Source organism: Montipora foliosa, chromosome 3, assembly GCF_036669935.1.
Source record: "Montipora foliosa isolate CH-2021 chromosome 3, ASM3666993v2, whole genome shotgun sequence".
Classification (NCBI taxonomy): domain Eukaryota; kingdom Metazoa; phylum Cnidaria; class Anthozoa; order Scleractinia; family Acroporidae; genus Montipora; species Montipora foliosa.
The window spans coordinates 56,804,732-56,819,269 of record NC_090871.1 but is presented as its reverse complement, the minus strand read 5'-3'; the positions used below and the strand labels follow the sequence as shown (position 1 = coordinate 56,819,269).

General features: G+C 37.5%; 1 protein-coding gene across 1 annotated transcript; it reads left to right on the top strand.

Annotated features, from left to right (window-relative positions):
- Positions 1–1,322: 1,322 nt before the first annotated feature.
- LOC137997749 (cell division control protein 42 homolog) lies at positions 1,323–13,409 on the top strand. The gene is made up of 5 exons (XM_068843955.1): positions 1,323–1,457; positions 2,154–2,305; positions 6,765–6,837; positions 8,435–8,544; positions 9,242–13,409. The coding sequence occupies exons 2-5, from the start codon at positions 2,201–2,203 to the stop codon at positions 9,527–9,529; spliced, it is 576 nt and encodes a 191-aa protein (XP_068700056.1). The 5' UTR covers positions 1,323–1,457; positions 2,154–2,200; the 3' UTR covers positions 9,530–13,409.
- Positions 13,410–14,538: the final 1,129 nt, after the last annotated feature.

The following is a 14,538-nucleotide window of genomic DNA, read 5'->3' as shown; positions in this document are numbered from 1 at the left end:
GATGATAATGAAGATGAGGAAAATAAAACAATTTAAGATCATCAAAATGTATGAATACTCATCTTGCCTTCTACAAATAACTGGGGGAAATGTAAGCAAAGTTTAGGAAAACAATGTTTTTATATGGTGTGGAGGGGGGTTGCAAATGAAGTATTGATGCAATCATTCTACAAATGGCAGGGAAGCAATATAAATTTCAAAAATAAAATGCAGGCGATTAAACAGTATAATTCTCATCATTGAGATGATTGCGTTAAATATTACTTCAGATAATTTATTGAAGGACTTCCTACAATTGAAAGGAACTTGTCTTAAAATGAAGAGTGCTTTGAGTTCTGCTTCCTCAGTCGTTCACTCTCCCCTGAAAACTTGAAAGATGGGGAAATTGCTGGAAATGAAACCTCAAAAGGGTATGTCACTTGTACTGCTTGCAATACTACAGACCCTATAGACCGAATGCATAAATGGCGGCCAAAAATTATTATTTTGTTTATGTGCTAATTAGACTCACTATCCTCGTTTGCATGTACAAAATAGAAAAGAAATGTTGCTTGAGAGCGAGGCTAGTGAGTCTAATTAGCACGTAAACAAAAGAATATTTTTTTGTCCGCCATTTATGCATTCGGTCTATTGCCTTTATCGTGTATTGTATTTAATATTGGAACGCTGGCCCGGTTGTTCGAAAGCCGATTAACTTAATCCAGGATTAGCGTAAATTTTCATTTCTTGTTTTCAGCTTTTTGGTGAAAATTTATTTTGCTTATTTTTGATTCCTTCTAATGTAAAGTTCTGCCGAATATCAGCGTTGAACAGCACATGGGAGTAGAGAAATAAACTCCTTGGTTAATTTTTAATCTGGGATTAGCTTTAATCGGCTCTTGAAAGCTGAAAACAAGAAATGAAAATTTACGCTAATCCTGGATTAAGTTAATCGGCTTTCGAACAACCGGACCAGCTGATCTGTAGATCTGCCTAACACAAGGAATCTTCCATTGTGTTCATGTGACAAAGTAACTTAGGAACTGACAGGCCCTCATTATTGTAACAATTTTTACACCAGCCATGTTCAGATGATTCACACATAAATTGAGCTTGATTATTGTCATCCTGTATTCCGTTTCGCACACTCGCTTCGATGGAACCCGCTTTGAGAAGTTCGAGGCTTTATATATGCTCTGACAAAATTAGAAGTTACAGTGCACTTTGTAACAAGTATCTTGATTGGACAATACTCTACCTAGTGGCCTTTCCGGGTACGTTATCCAATGGAATTCTCTGATATAACTAATTTTTTTTAAGCCTCGTTTCTATGTTGGATAATTGTTAACCAACGCCCCTCAACAGCCAGATTGTTGAAGCTGAAGTTGAATTTTTCGTGGAAAGACGGGATCTACTAGCCGAGATACTCTAATTCTTCTGCAATTCTGGGATACTGAGACTTGGGCACTCCTTTACCGGTTAGTATAAGATTTCTCTCAATTACCAAATTTCTTATTGGTTTTTTTGGTTGGCGAGAAAAATTCAACTTGAATCAGTAGACATCTCTCGTTGGACATTGTGTGGCCGATATCTTGTGATTTATCTTATACTTTCGCGTGGCTCTTAGAGATTGATCGAGCTCCAGGACCTAGAGCCGGCAGAGTTTCGTTAAGCAAAGTCTTCTGTGGGTAATTCATGATTTTTCTTGTAAGCGTCGAAATTCCATCGTTGTTTCATCCGGCGGGTTTATCAATTTACACTAAGCTTATCAATTCCGGAGTTGTGAAACTTTCATTCATTGTTTCATTTTGTAGGTTTGAATTATTGCTGTTATATCGCAGCTTACTGACTTTTGAACAACTCAAGCTTATATTAGTTGCTGAATGTTTGAAGGAATTATCTTTTATAAGCGCGGGTTAGTTTGTTTCAAATTTTGCGGCGTGAAAATAGTTTTGTCTGTCTTCGTTCGATTCACAATTCATTCCACCGGTTTCGCTGGTGATAGAATTGTCCTCTGTTTAAGCGGAATATGCGGTGAAACACTCTCAAACTTGAAAATATCACTTAATTTGTGCTCAAAACAATGATCTTATAATGTGCCGAGGCAAAACATTTTTGTCGAAGTTTGTCGAAATTCGAAACGAAACATTAACCAATTTCTCACTCATTTGCAGGCTTCGAAACACGCTGCCGAAAATCATAAAAGTTTTAATATCACAATATGCAAACCATCAAGTGTGTAGTGGTTGGAGATGGTGCCGTTGGGAAAACGTGTTTACTTATATCTTACACGACAAATAAATTTCCCAGTGAATATGTACCGACGGTAAGTCTGCTCAAAATATTTTTTGTCCGTCGAATTACAATGTTTTATTTATACACGTTTTGAACAAGGTATAAAAATTAAAATACAGACAATTAAATGTAAATTTAAAAGTTGTAAATGGAGCCCTCGTTATTAATATTGCCCCCCACTTTAAAAGCCGCTCATTTTTCAGTTAAGTGGCATTTATAGATATACTGTACTTTTAAAACACGTGTGTCGGCAGGGAAATGGATAGGGAATGTTGTATATAATATACTGGCAAAATGATTTTGATGGGGTAACTGCCATTTGAAAATTAATGCATGTGTGTTTTCATCTCTTTATTTGTTTGTTGCTGTTATTCTTGTTTTGTTCTGTGTCAAAAGTTTGGTTGTATTTTGAAAAATATTAGTATCTGTTGTCATGGAAAAGTCATTATTGGAAATATTATATGCCAAAGACTACTCATTTTACACTCCTTTCTCCTGGAAGGCCAGGTGTGTTGGAAAAGTCCCCTGTGCGCATTAATTTGAGTGCATTGAAGGTTCTATTTAAAGAAGAGACTTTGTAATTCTCTCTGGGAACTCTTTTTGTGCCTATAGCCCTGAGTTGAATTATTTTACTTGTTATTTGCTGATGCTTTAATATTAGTTTACTGGAATTTTGTCAGACTACAATCTTGGACAAATTAAATGGAACATTGAGACCACCCCTCCCCCCAAAATGGGTGATGGGAAAATGGCACGTTTTGGTCTTCTCGCGTGCAACTTCATCCTTGATTTGGGGGAGAGGGGGCATTTCTGTTCCATTTTATTCTGTCCAAGATTGTAGTTTGCCTTATCAGTTGATGGTTTTGAGCATTATGCCAGTTCACTTTTAGCAAATTCACTGGAGCTATTAAAACTTCAGTTTCACATTGGTGAAATGCATCCAATTTGTCAATCATAGAGAGCCTTACCATGTCTTGCTAAAACAGCCACTTCAAGATTTTCTTCTTTAATAGTGAACCCCTAATGGGTGAAAGAGGTAACGTCTTTATCTGCTCAAAAGTTGCTCCCTTAACCCTTAAAAAACCGAGGGGTTCCCCATTGAGGAGTAAATCATTTGGCATTAGACAGAGTAAAATCTTCTAGTGGCCACTGTTGGAAAAGCCCCCTGTTTGAATTAATTTGAGTGCATTGAAGGTTCTAGTTAAAGAAGAAAATTTGTAATTCTCTCTGGGAACTCTTTTTGTGGCTACAATATTACTTTATTTGTTATTTGCCGATGCTTTAATATTAGATTACTGAAATTTTGTCAGACTAGTTTGCCTTATCAGTTGAGGGTGTTGAGCCTTATGCCAGTTCATTTTCAGCAAATTCACTGCAGGAGCTATTAAAACTTCAGTTTCACATTGGTGAAATGCATCTAATTTGTCAATCATAGGGAGCCTTACCATTTCTCGCTAAAACGGCCACTTCAAGATTTTCTTCTTTAATAGTGAACCCCTAATGGAGGAGAGGAGTAAATCATTTGGCGTTAGACATTGCATAATTTGAGTTTGAAATTTGTATGGAACCTTCAAAAGGCAACCTGTACCCTTAATGTAATGTAGGTTTGAGAACTTCTCCCATCTGTTAGAAAGCTGACACCTGCAAAATTGGCTATACCAGGTGATTAATAAACTGAGATAAATATTGGTAGAAAAGTAGCGTAGTTATTCGGTTATAAGGCGCACTCGGTTATAAGATGCACCCCAAACTTAGCAATTTAATCAAGCTAAGTTCTCAAACTGAAAATTACGCGAAAATACTCGGTTATAAGACGCACCAAAAAATTGAGAGTTATCAAAAGGATGTGATGAATTTGAGAACAATTATCCTTACGCAATTGACAAGCGAACTCTTTTTGTTAACGTAAACAAAGTGAAAAAGTCAGTCATTTAATGATATATGTAAAAACAAAAGCTAAAAGTTGACACCTGAAATGATAAACATGCAACGCATACACTTTTACTTGAACCTTCCAACTTAATAATTAGTCAGAGTTCAGACTTCAGACTTCAAGTGAAAGCGAACGGCGAAAAACTCCCACCGAAAGTCATATTCAAAGGTGTTCGACAGCTGAATATCAACACGCCACCAAGGATGCAAATTTCAGTGCACATGAAAGGCTGGATGAACGAAGAAGGTATGTTATCTCCACACTGTTTGTTCAGAGAAGAAACTTTTCATGCGAGCGACAAACACGATTCTCGGAATTCAAAACAAGGTTCCAACGATTGTATTGTTGTCGTGGGTATCACGTTACTGAGCACATGCTTTTAAGCATGTATGCAAATTTTCGTTTGTTTGCTTTTCTCTTGAAGTCGTTAAGTGTTCTAAAGGTCTCTAAAAGCACTATTTTTTTTTTTAAATTCACAACTAGTGTCCTTTTCTTGTGTTGTTTAAACTGCAAGTTCTTCTCAAATTGTGATCTTAAGATATTGTTGCGTGAAAATACTTGGCTATAAGACGCACCCCAATTTTAGCACTAACTTGCCACCCAAAGACAGACTTTTCTTGAAAAAACCGTGCGCCTTATAACCGAATAACTACGGTACTTTAAGAAAACAAGTTCCTCTGATTATAGAGGCTACTGAAACCGTGCGAGGTGCTTCATTTATTTTATCCCGGTCTGAGACTGATACGTGCATTGTGGTTGTGTGGGGGCCTGAGCCGAGCATTTGTAGTATTGCGTTTACTCGCGATAAAGATAGGAGAATGAAGAAACTACGTTTTGAAGAGGTGAAAAGCAAGATGATAGAGGACCCATGTTTGCCTTGCCATGGAAAACAGTGTTAAAACGTTGTGTGCTTCGCTCCCTTTCAAAGAACTGTATAGAACACCATCACCAAACTACTGAGGCTTTCAAGGTCTTTTTTTCTTGCTCTTTAATAATTTTGACTTTCCTTTCATGCAAAGTAACATTTAAAATCATGTTCTCACGTAAGTCAATAAGTGAGTTGGCTACCAAAATGTATGATCTGGCGACCAAATTTTTCCCATTAATCACCAGCTGGCACCCGAGCAAAAAAGTTAATTTCAAGCCCTGCAGAGTAAAATCTATACATGTAAGTGGCCACTGGGCTGTAAAGGGTGAAGCCTTTGATGCCTTAACTGGCCAGACTTAGTATTTTACTCTGTCTAACTCCAGACGATTTTACTCATCGATGGAGAACCCCCAGGAGTCAATGGGTTAATGAACCCAGATGTTGTTAACCCTTGAAAGCCTGAGGGGTTCACCATTCAAAAAGTAAAATCATCTGGCATTAGACAGAGTAAAATCTATGAGTGGTCACTGGGCTACAAAGGGTTAATCCCTTTCTCCCCTTTTAAAGTGACCACTTGTAGCTTTCTCTTTGTCCCATTCCACACTAATCACTGGGGGACCCCTAAGGGAAATGACTTAATTAAGCATTGGCAATTGTTTAACGACAAATGGGAACCAGTCCATGTTAGTCATCATTTTCTCCCTCCACATGCATTGACTTAACCACATTTGTATTGCCAAGTGTCTTTACTCTGTGGAGACAAGAAACAATTAGGATCAAAGCCACTTCCCAATAATATTCAAAGTCCACCATTAGTTAATGGCCAGCTCGTCAAAAATTCCTTCACTTAAGCTCCCTTATGTCATATTGGATCATGACCATATCCAGTCTAAACTGATCCCATTTCGTAAAATTCTTACTATTAAGTATAGTCTTCACAGAAATTATAGGGATTTGACCAATACGTTACTTGCACATCGGGTATATACATGTAGTAAACTTGTGGCAGTATTTCAAATGTGATGCGGAATGTTCTGTGCCTGAAGGAAAATGGTTGCCGGTGGATTTTTTCATTAGAGGCATTATCAATGAACAGTTCCTGTGTGGCACCAATATGTATTGAAAAACTAGTTTTAACTACTGACAGTGATGACCTTTAGATTAGAGTACAAGTATGACAAAATCTTGGAATTTTCTGTTCTGAGCAGTAACACACAAGACTTGGGGTGATTTTTCTTTGTTTGAGCTCGGATCTGAAAACTTGCAGTCAAACTGTTGAATAAATCAAATCTAAAGGTCATTATTGGTGGTTAATTTGAATGTGTTGATTAAAATCCTCAAGAAGGTGCAACTCAGGGTTCCTCGATAGAAGGCGCCACTGGGTGGTTGATAGCTGCATACTTTGGGATTTAATGCCGCTTACTTTACGTTCTGCTTGCTTTTCTATTGTCATATCTTGTGGAATACGACCAAAAACAAAAACAAAAAACAACTAAGTTGATGGTGCTTTGATATGTGACGGCTGTCATGTTTTCATAATACCTTTGCCATATTTTATAATATCTTTGCCTCACCAGACTGCAGTTGCATAAAGCTTGTGAAGTATTTTATGAAATTGATCTTTTTACTGTGTAAAGTTGTCCATAGAATAGAACATCAAGTATTTTAACAACTGTTTTATTTTCACAGGTGTTTGATAATTATGCTGTTACTGTTATGATTGGTGGTGAACCATACACATTAGGATTATTTGATACTGCAGGTTAGTTCATGAAGTACCATACTGTGTCTTATTTTTGGGAGGGCTGGGATTCCTCTTAATTTCAACTTTTGTTCCAGAAATAAAAGCAAACAAACTTGGTACAGTGGCAAGACGTTTTTTGTTGGCTACCACTAATAATATTAGTTGTAATGATATTGTATGGTATCAGATGGTTTCTAATAATTTAACCAAATGAACAGGATTGTGTTTTTGCCACTATTTGATACTGCAAGCCAGTTTAGGGAACATTACAAATTTAATTACTGTAACAACTACATCACTAAGTGGAGGTTGGGTGCCTGAGACATCTTGGAGCTTCCACTGTGGGCAGCTAGCTCCAAGATACTGTACCCGTGGCTGGCAAAACCTTACAACCCAGCCATTCTCCATTTTCGAATTCCCCATAATACACTTTGTTTGCCCCCCAAATTTTGCATACCGTATTTATTCAGCTATAAGCCGAGCGATTTTTACACAAATCCTCACTCAATTTGGGCAAATTTGAAGTGGTAGAAGGGGTCTCGGCTTATAGCCGAGTATTTTTGATAAAAAGAATTTTCTCAGCAAATTAAAACAGTAACAAATGAACGTGTATTCACTTACAAGCCGAACTAAATTACTTGTAAAATGAAGAGAAGTTGTTGGTGTAATGTGGATTTTTATTACTTGGTGACTCATAAAGGAGCTGTTCGTGTTGTTTTGTAATCGGGATCGATCTTATTGCTTGTCTTCTTCCTCGCTGTCTGTCTCAAATTCGTTGTCCATTTCCTCGTCTTCATTTTTTTTTTTTTTGTTCTGGAATATTCTCGTCGAAGACTGCATCGTTTTCTGTGCCGTTTAGTGCGTTATAGAGGTGCCACAAGTCTTGAACGAACGCCATCCCATCTCCTCGGGAATATCGCGCCAAGCCTGGTTTACCCATCAAAGGAACGATGAGTCTGGGAACGAGATTGCACCATCACAGATCATGTAAACAAGCTTGTCACATGACACCATAGCAAACTTGAGACAAAAACGCAAGTGGATTTCTTCTTGTAGCGACCTTTTCCAAGCAAAAATACCATACACATTAAAGGGAAAATCTTACCTTGAATTCTTTGCTCTGAAAACCATGCCAAAGGTCGTTGATCGAGCTTGGGATACACTCCCTGATACGCTCCCCGCTGACAAAGTGAATTATGGGGAATTTGAAAATAGAGAATGAGCCTCCACGTAGCAGAGAAAGTAGGCAACTCGACAGACTGATAAAAAGTGGACTTTCGGTAGGTTTGACACTGTCTCCAAACAATGGCTAGTTAGTTAGTTAGTTAGTTAGTTAGTTAGTAACTTTATTTAGCCAGGGTAGCCCATTCAGCTACGAGGCTGGTATTCATAGGGGCCCTGGGAAATAAAGGGATTTACAATTTAAAATGGTCAAAAATTATTTACTTGTATTATTGGCTTGTGCACACTCAATAAAAGACATTAATCAATTTCTGCAAAGTCCTTTTTCTTTTCTTGTCAAGTTAAGAAAGGCTCTGCTGGCAGGGTGGATTCAACCATGGTTGAGACTTGCATCCATTTACGGGTTCAGTGTTTTTCTCTCTTTCATTTGCAGGTCAAGAAGACTATGACAGACTGCGACCTCTCTCTTATCCTCAGACAGATGTGTTTCTTGTATGTTTTTCAGTAGTTTCACCAGCTTCATTTGAAAATGTAAAAGAAAAGGTAAGTGACTCGGTTATCTTTTTTCACAGCTCATGACCTTGGGGACATGATGGGTAGATTTTTGGGACCTATATCCAAAAAGGTAATAGTCTTAAAATTGTGAACAAGAGATGACAAGCTCACTGGCACAGGTGTTTCAATAAAATTAAGTAGGCAGCTGAGAAAGGTAAAATACACCTTAAGGCAAAACTACAAGCATTCAGTGACCTAGACACCTTATTCCAAAATGGCCACCAGTTTAGTATTATTTTGTTTGTTTGCAAATTAGCCCTTGTTGCGTTGTTCAAGGTTAAATATTCTTTTGAATTTTAAGTTCAAGAACGAGGCATCAAGGGCCAATTTTAAAGCAAACAAACAAATTCTGCAATGGCAACCATTTTGGAAGAAGGTGTATGCCAGCGCCTATCTTACATTGGGTCGTTCTTAGCTTATCTCTACCAGTCTACTTGACTTTTGGAAGTGTACTTTGACTTTGATTTAGAAAAGAACTTGTTGAAGGAATGCATGGCTGAATAGTGCCAATTATTTGTTCTCCTTTTGCAAAAAAAAAAAGACTTGGGTAATGTCTGAGGCATTTAGGTTTGCTACATCAACTGCAGGTTTCTCATTTTGCTTTGAGGATTGTATGGGACTTCAGTAGTGTTTCGTTTGGCTGTCACACTGATTGTGCATTTAATGAGTTTTACATGTCTTGCAGTGGGTTCCAGAAATAACGCATCACTGTCCAAAGACACCGTTTTTGCTTGTTGGGACACAAGTTGACTTGAGAGATGATGCAGGCACAATAGAGAAGCTATCCAAGAATAAACAGAAACCTACAGCAGTGGAATCAGGAGAGAAGTTATCTCGTGAGTTGAGAGCTGTCAAGTATGTTGAATGCTCGGCACTAACACAAAAAGGCTTGAAAAACGTCTTTGATGAAGCAATTTTAGCAGCCCTCGAGCCTCCAGAGCAGCCAAAGAAAAGGAAGTGTGTACTTCTTTGAACAATGAATTGTTAAAGAAAAATTATTATGAACACTTAACTTGTGAACACAGATCTGTACCTGGACAACATTTTGTAGCTCTCACACACGAAGAAACATTCTGGCAATCACGAATAGATTAGATTGTGACTGGAAGTAGAATATGCTGAAGGTGGGAAAAGAATTGATGTAATCAGGCCAAATTTCTGTTATGGCAGATTCTTAGACAAAGCAGTGTGATTCCTGATTAATCTTATCAAACTTACAGAGTGTGGTTACATGTAGCAGCATGAGAAATGATAGGTACATTGCCATCCTTGACACTTGGACTAAAATAATAACGTTGGTGGGAAGAGTTGTTCTGTGACTTTGATTTAGGTAGTACCGGAAAGATTTTTCCTTGTTCCTCTCAGATGCAAAATAATGCTGCTTGTGCTGTGCAAAAAATAAGATAATATAATTTGCATTATATCCTCTTAAGCCTCATGCAACACTAACATGTTTTACAAAAATTTATGTGTATTCTCAAACCTTGCAGAACTAAGGGCAACAAAGGGAAATCCTAAAAGTTATCCGTCCATCGAACAACTAGCACCTGGGGTATTAATTAATTTTTAGGCTAAAGCACCAATTTCAAATTGGTTAATCTTTTTTTGTTGACCAGTACCCCCTGTTAAAATACATGAGTAACCATTTGGGAATTATAGGTGTAGTAAATCAATGAGTCTCATTCTTGTGATCCTTTTCTTTTTTTTTTCTGGTGAACTTATTTTTAAGTATGTAATCAGTTTAACAGCAAAGGGATAGATGGTTCTTATTGTGTCTGCAAAAAAATTGCACATTATTCTTGTCGGTTAACTCATCCACTCCTGAGGCAACCCATGATGCCTCCGGTTGATGAGTAAAATCATCTGGCATTAGGATTTCAGTGAGGTGTGCATCTGTTAGTGTATAGGGCTGTTACAGTTTAGAAAATGCTTTGATGCTGGAGTTAGTGTGTTCCAGCTGTTCTGCCTGAGCCAAACATTAATCAGTCCATCTACATTGTGGATGGGCCTTTTTATGTTGAGGAGAAAACCATAGTTGGTAGTGATTTAGTTGAAAGGACACTCTTCCTCAAAATGCATTTTCATGGAATATTTTATTCTGAAAAATTCTGTACAGGAGGTCACATGACCTTGAAGCATTTAACTCTGGTTCAGCGCTGGGGTTTTTTGAGTTTATAAATTTCCAATTTGGATGTAACATCACCATGGCATTTTCCCATGCTGCAGCTTCAATCTTGTTTTTGTCCATATTTAGGGATAAAATTGGAGTCCTAAATTCCCCAGCTTTGTTCCAAGGAAAAGAGTTGCAAGTTACACGCTTCCAAGGTCAAGGCTGCTGCCTAAGAAAATTGTCCGAGAGCCCTTTGGGCTTCCAACATATTTAAAAGTTAGCAGCCCTAGTCGTTTTTTCAAGAATCCAGAATGAATTACTTCCAGCTGGGGTCATATTTACAAGAAAGTGAGGAAGAATCAAGTAAGGCGCTCATTCGGGCTACTTGTTCAGAAATTTGGCCGCCCGCCCTCGCAAAGAAGGAGCCCCAGGCGACCGAGCGACCGTTAGGCAGCAACCTTGCAAGGTCTTGTGCTTCTGTTTTATATCAACCAAATAAATTATTATGAAATTGGTTCATTTAGTATCTGAGATGGATTTATTGACACGACCATGGTAAAAGAGCCTTGATTGAGATACCTGTTTTCTAAAAGAAATTGTGGACGGAAGAGAAAGGTGTTGGAATATTTTAGCAAATTTTTTTTTTGCCCACAGTTACTATTACAAACTAAAATGTTATTTCTTCAAACGTTTTAAGATAGAACTGATGGAGAAACAAAGTTGCGAGATACAGAGTTGCTGTTTATTTCTGTGGACTTTTATTTGCATTCTGGTGCATTTGATTGGCTTGAGCATGGCTTTGAGTGTTTGAGTGTTTTAACATTCCAATCAAACTTTGAAAGTGTGAATTAAACCATTGACACCTCAAACGCCTGAGGACACTTCCAGCTGACAAGCAGAATTGTTGTGGTGTTAGACAGAGGAAAATCTGTTAAGTCTCGAACTCGTTGGTCAACAGATTAAGGGTTTTTTTTTTAGGAGGAAGGAAAATTATAAAGCAAGCAAGTAGTTCTACATGTATCATTTTCCTCAGATCAAGGTGTCTTTTCAATAAATATCATTAATCATTATTTTTTCTGGGTTAAGACGATAGTTCAACTCTGGAATGGCTATCTCCTGCTGGCTGGCCCAGACGGAAAACTAATGTTGCTTGGACATTAGTGGTTCATTTGTCCTTTTTGAGGCAAGTCTAAAAAAAATGAGGGATAGTTCTAAACCCTCTGGGTAAATGGCTGCTTTTTGGAAGGGTCTTCGTTTTTTCTTTTCGTTGTTTTTGTTCATCATGTGAATAATAAATTCTAAATAAAAATTGTTTTAATAAGGCTTTCTTGGAAAAGGAAGACTGAAAGGAAACCTTTAACCTGCGACCAAGCATTCTTTTTCTGTAAAAAAGAGTGCTTTTCCTTTGGAAAAGAACACCTGATATTAAGTTAGGCAACCTGGGAATTGCCTATTTGCAAGAATTGACCAGACCACATTAGTTTCATGTTGGGTTGGCATAAATAATTTGTTATCATCAATAGCTCAGCTTTGTAACTAAATCATTAATTTCATGAAGTCATCATTTTTATGTCACCATGATGCCCTTCTCTAGACAAACTGAATTAATACAAAACAAAACCCAAAGTGTCTCAGCTAGTGTAATAGTTAGCTTGTACTTGTAATATGAAATCAATAGATACATGCGTGTGAAAGCTAACTAGAATGTGGGGGGCATCTAGTTTTTGTAGTCATTTCAGTCAGTCTTGAGAATTAGGTACTGTTAAGTTGGAGATCATTGCTGAAATGTCAACCTTAGACATTAATTATTTTGTGCATTAATTTATTGTTCTTATAAATAAGCAAAATGAATACTTCTGATCAGCAAGCTACTAAAAACTGCTTTTTTTTTCTTGACTGGATCTAGATACTCCTGGTTGTTTAGGAATTTGTGAATCATTATTACTGTAAAAACCTAGTCTATTTGTTTTGACATGTTGAAAGACCTAGATGTGAAAACGTTGACTTTCTTTACAATAAGTAGTATTTTTTTAAATAGTGCCTTTTTGTATGGTATTTATTGGTAGTCTGAATTAATCTTTTGTTTTAATTTGAGACTGACATTCATGTGTATGCTTAGTAACAATAATTATTATTCATTCAAAATATTTCCCCGTTTCTGATTGGTTAAAACTACGCATAATTCACCATAACCAGCTGCTGTTCACCAAATTTGGAAAGAAACTTCATCATATCAGTGACGTCAAAAGTGACGCCCGCTGCAGATTATTGAACCAATGACGTCAAAAGTGCAACCCGCTGCAAATTATTGAACCGTTGACGGAAAAAAGCAGGGGACGAGATTGTTATTTTTTGTTGAGCAGAAAAATGGCTGTGAGTAGGTTTAGAAGTTTGAGCGGAGAAAATATTTTGAATGAATAATAAAGCAATATTATTATTGAATTCGGCTTTCGAAGAATATGAAGAATTCTGCAGATCTCGGAGGATGTTATCCACCTCGGCCTTCAGCCTTGGTGGATAACACCCTCCTCGACCTGCAGAATTCTTCATATCCTACTCAGCCTCATTCAATAATTGCTAATTATTGATACATAACTGTTTATGCGAGTGTTTAGGTGTGAACAGCTACATGTGAAAAATGCAAAGAATAATATGTATGCTAGCACTTTGTATATCTATGGACAGTTCAAAGTCAAGGAGATTGGAAACATTTCTTTGATCAATAAATTATTTGCAAATGCGTTGTCTTGGGTATGATCCCTAAAGCATTGTGAAAAGTTTGGGATTCAAGTTCACTGAATAATCTCTGCTTAACTTTAAAGTAATTTCTCTCGACATACATTTCACCACTTCTTTAAGAATAGACAGTTTTTTTACAGTTCTGTGCTCAGTTACCAGGCCTTTGGGTTAAAGTGAGGCTGGAGCTGACAAACCTCGTTGCTTTTCTTATGTAAATCATGTTTCAATGGTAATAAGTTTCTATTTACATAAGCAGTGAGGTTTGTGTCAAAACAAGGTCAACTCCAGCCTTGCTTTTATTCAAATGCCTGGTAACTGAGCACAGAACTGTAAAATGATCTTTTTACATAACTATGGTTGTGCAAGTTGATCATGAAGCTAGCATGATTCATGGTATTTGCTCAATTTTCAGAAGAAAATGAAAATATTTTGCCACAGATTGATTTCCAGGAAACCCAAAACATTGAATGCATTACAAGTGTACCATTGTCAGTGATTCCTAGTTTTCAATCTCATTCTGAACTCATAATCTTCATAGCCAGTATCAAAAATACCACAATTCTCTTTGGTTGTTCTTCCACAATTTTGCAGAAGCATTGTTTCCAGTTTTTGGCCTCTACTTTGGCTGAATTCAGGTTCTATTAGCCAGTATCAAAAATACCATAATGGTCCCAAGATAAACTGGGATACTGGCTCATAGCACCTGAATTCAGCCAAAGTAGAGGCCACAAGGTTACTGTCTGCCTAAATTAATTAAAGAAAGGTGAATGCTGACAATATTTTTCAATGTATTGATATAATGAAACCAGCCTGTACCACCAACAGTGGTCAGACAGATTATCCGAATTTGCGAAAGGAGAGAGCAACTTGTTACAACAAGTTTAATTAATAGTTTGCACAGTAGCCCGCAACAATCGTTCGTCCTTCTTGTAACACCCTCCCTAGCCTGTGTAGCTGGTGGTATTGTTGGCAAGGAGAATGGGGTGGGGCACTGTAAAATTACAGCACCACTCCCCATTCTCTGCACAGCATTTGCCTCTTGCTACACCCCCCCCCCCCCCCCCACCCATCAAGAACTGCGTGACAAGTAGTAAGAGACCAAATTCTTGAAAACAAAACTGTCCAGACATCAT

Excerpts from the sequence above, each read along its gene's own strand:
- LOC137997749 (XM_068843955.1), top strand. The coding sequence starts at position 2,201 with ATGCAAACCATCAAGTGTGTAGTGGTTGGAGATGGTGCCGTTGGGAAA. Across the intron at positions 2,306-6,764 it reads CCAGTGAATATGTACCGACG|GTGTTTGATAATTATGCTGT; the intron begins GTAAGTCTGCTC and ends TTATTTTCACAG. Across the intron at positions 8,545-9,241 it reads TTGAAAATGTAAAAGAAAAG|TGGGTTCCAGAAATAACGCA; the intron begins GTAAGTGACTCG and ends CATGTCTTGCAG.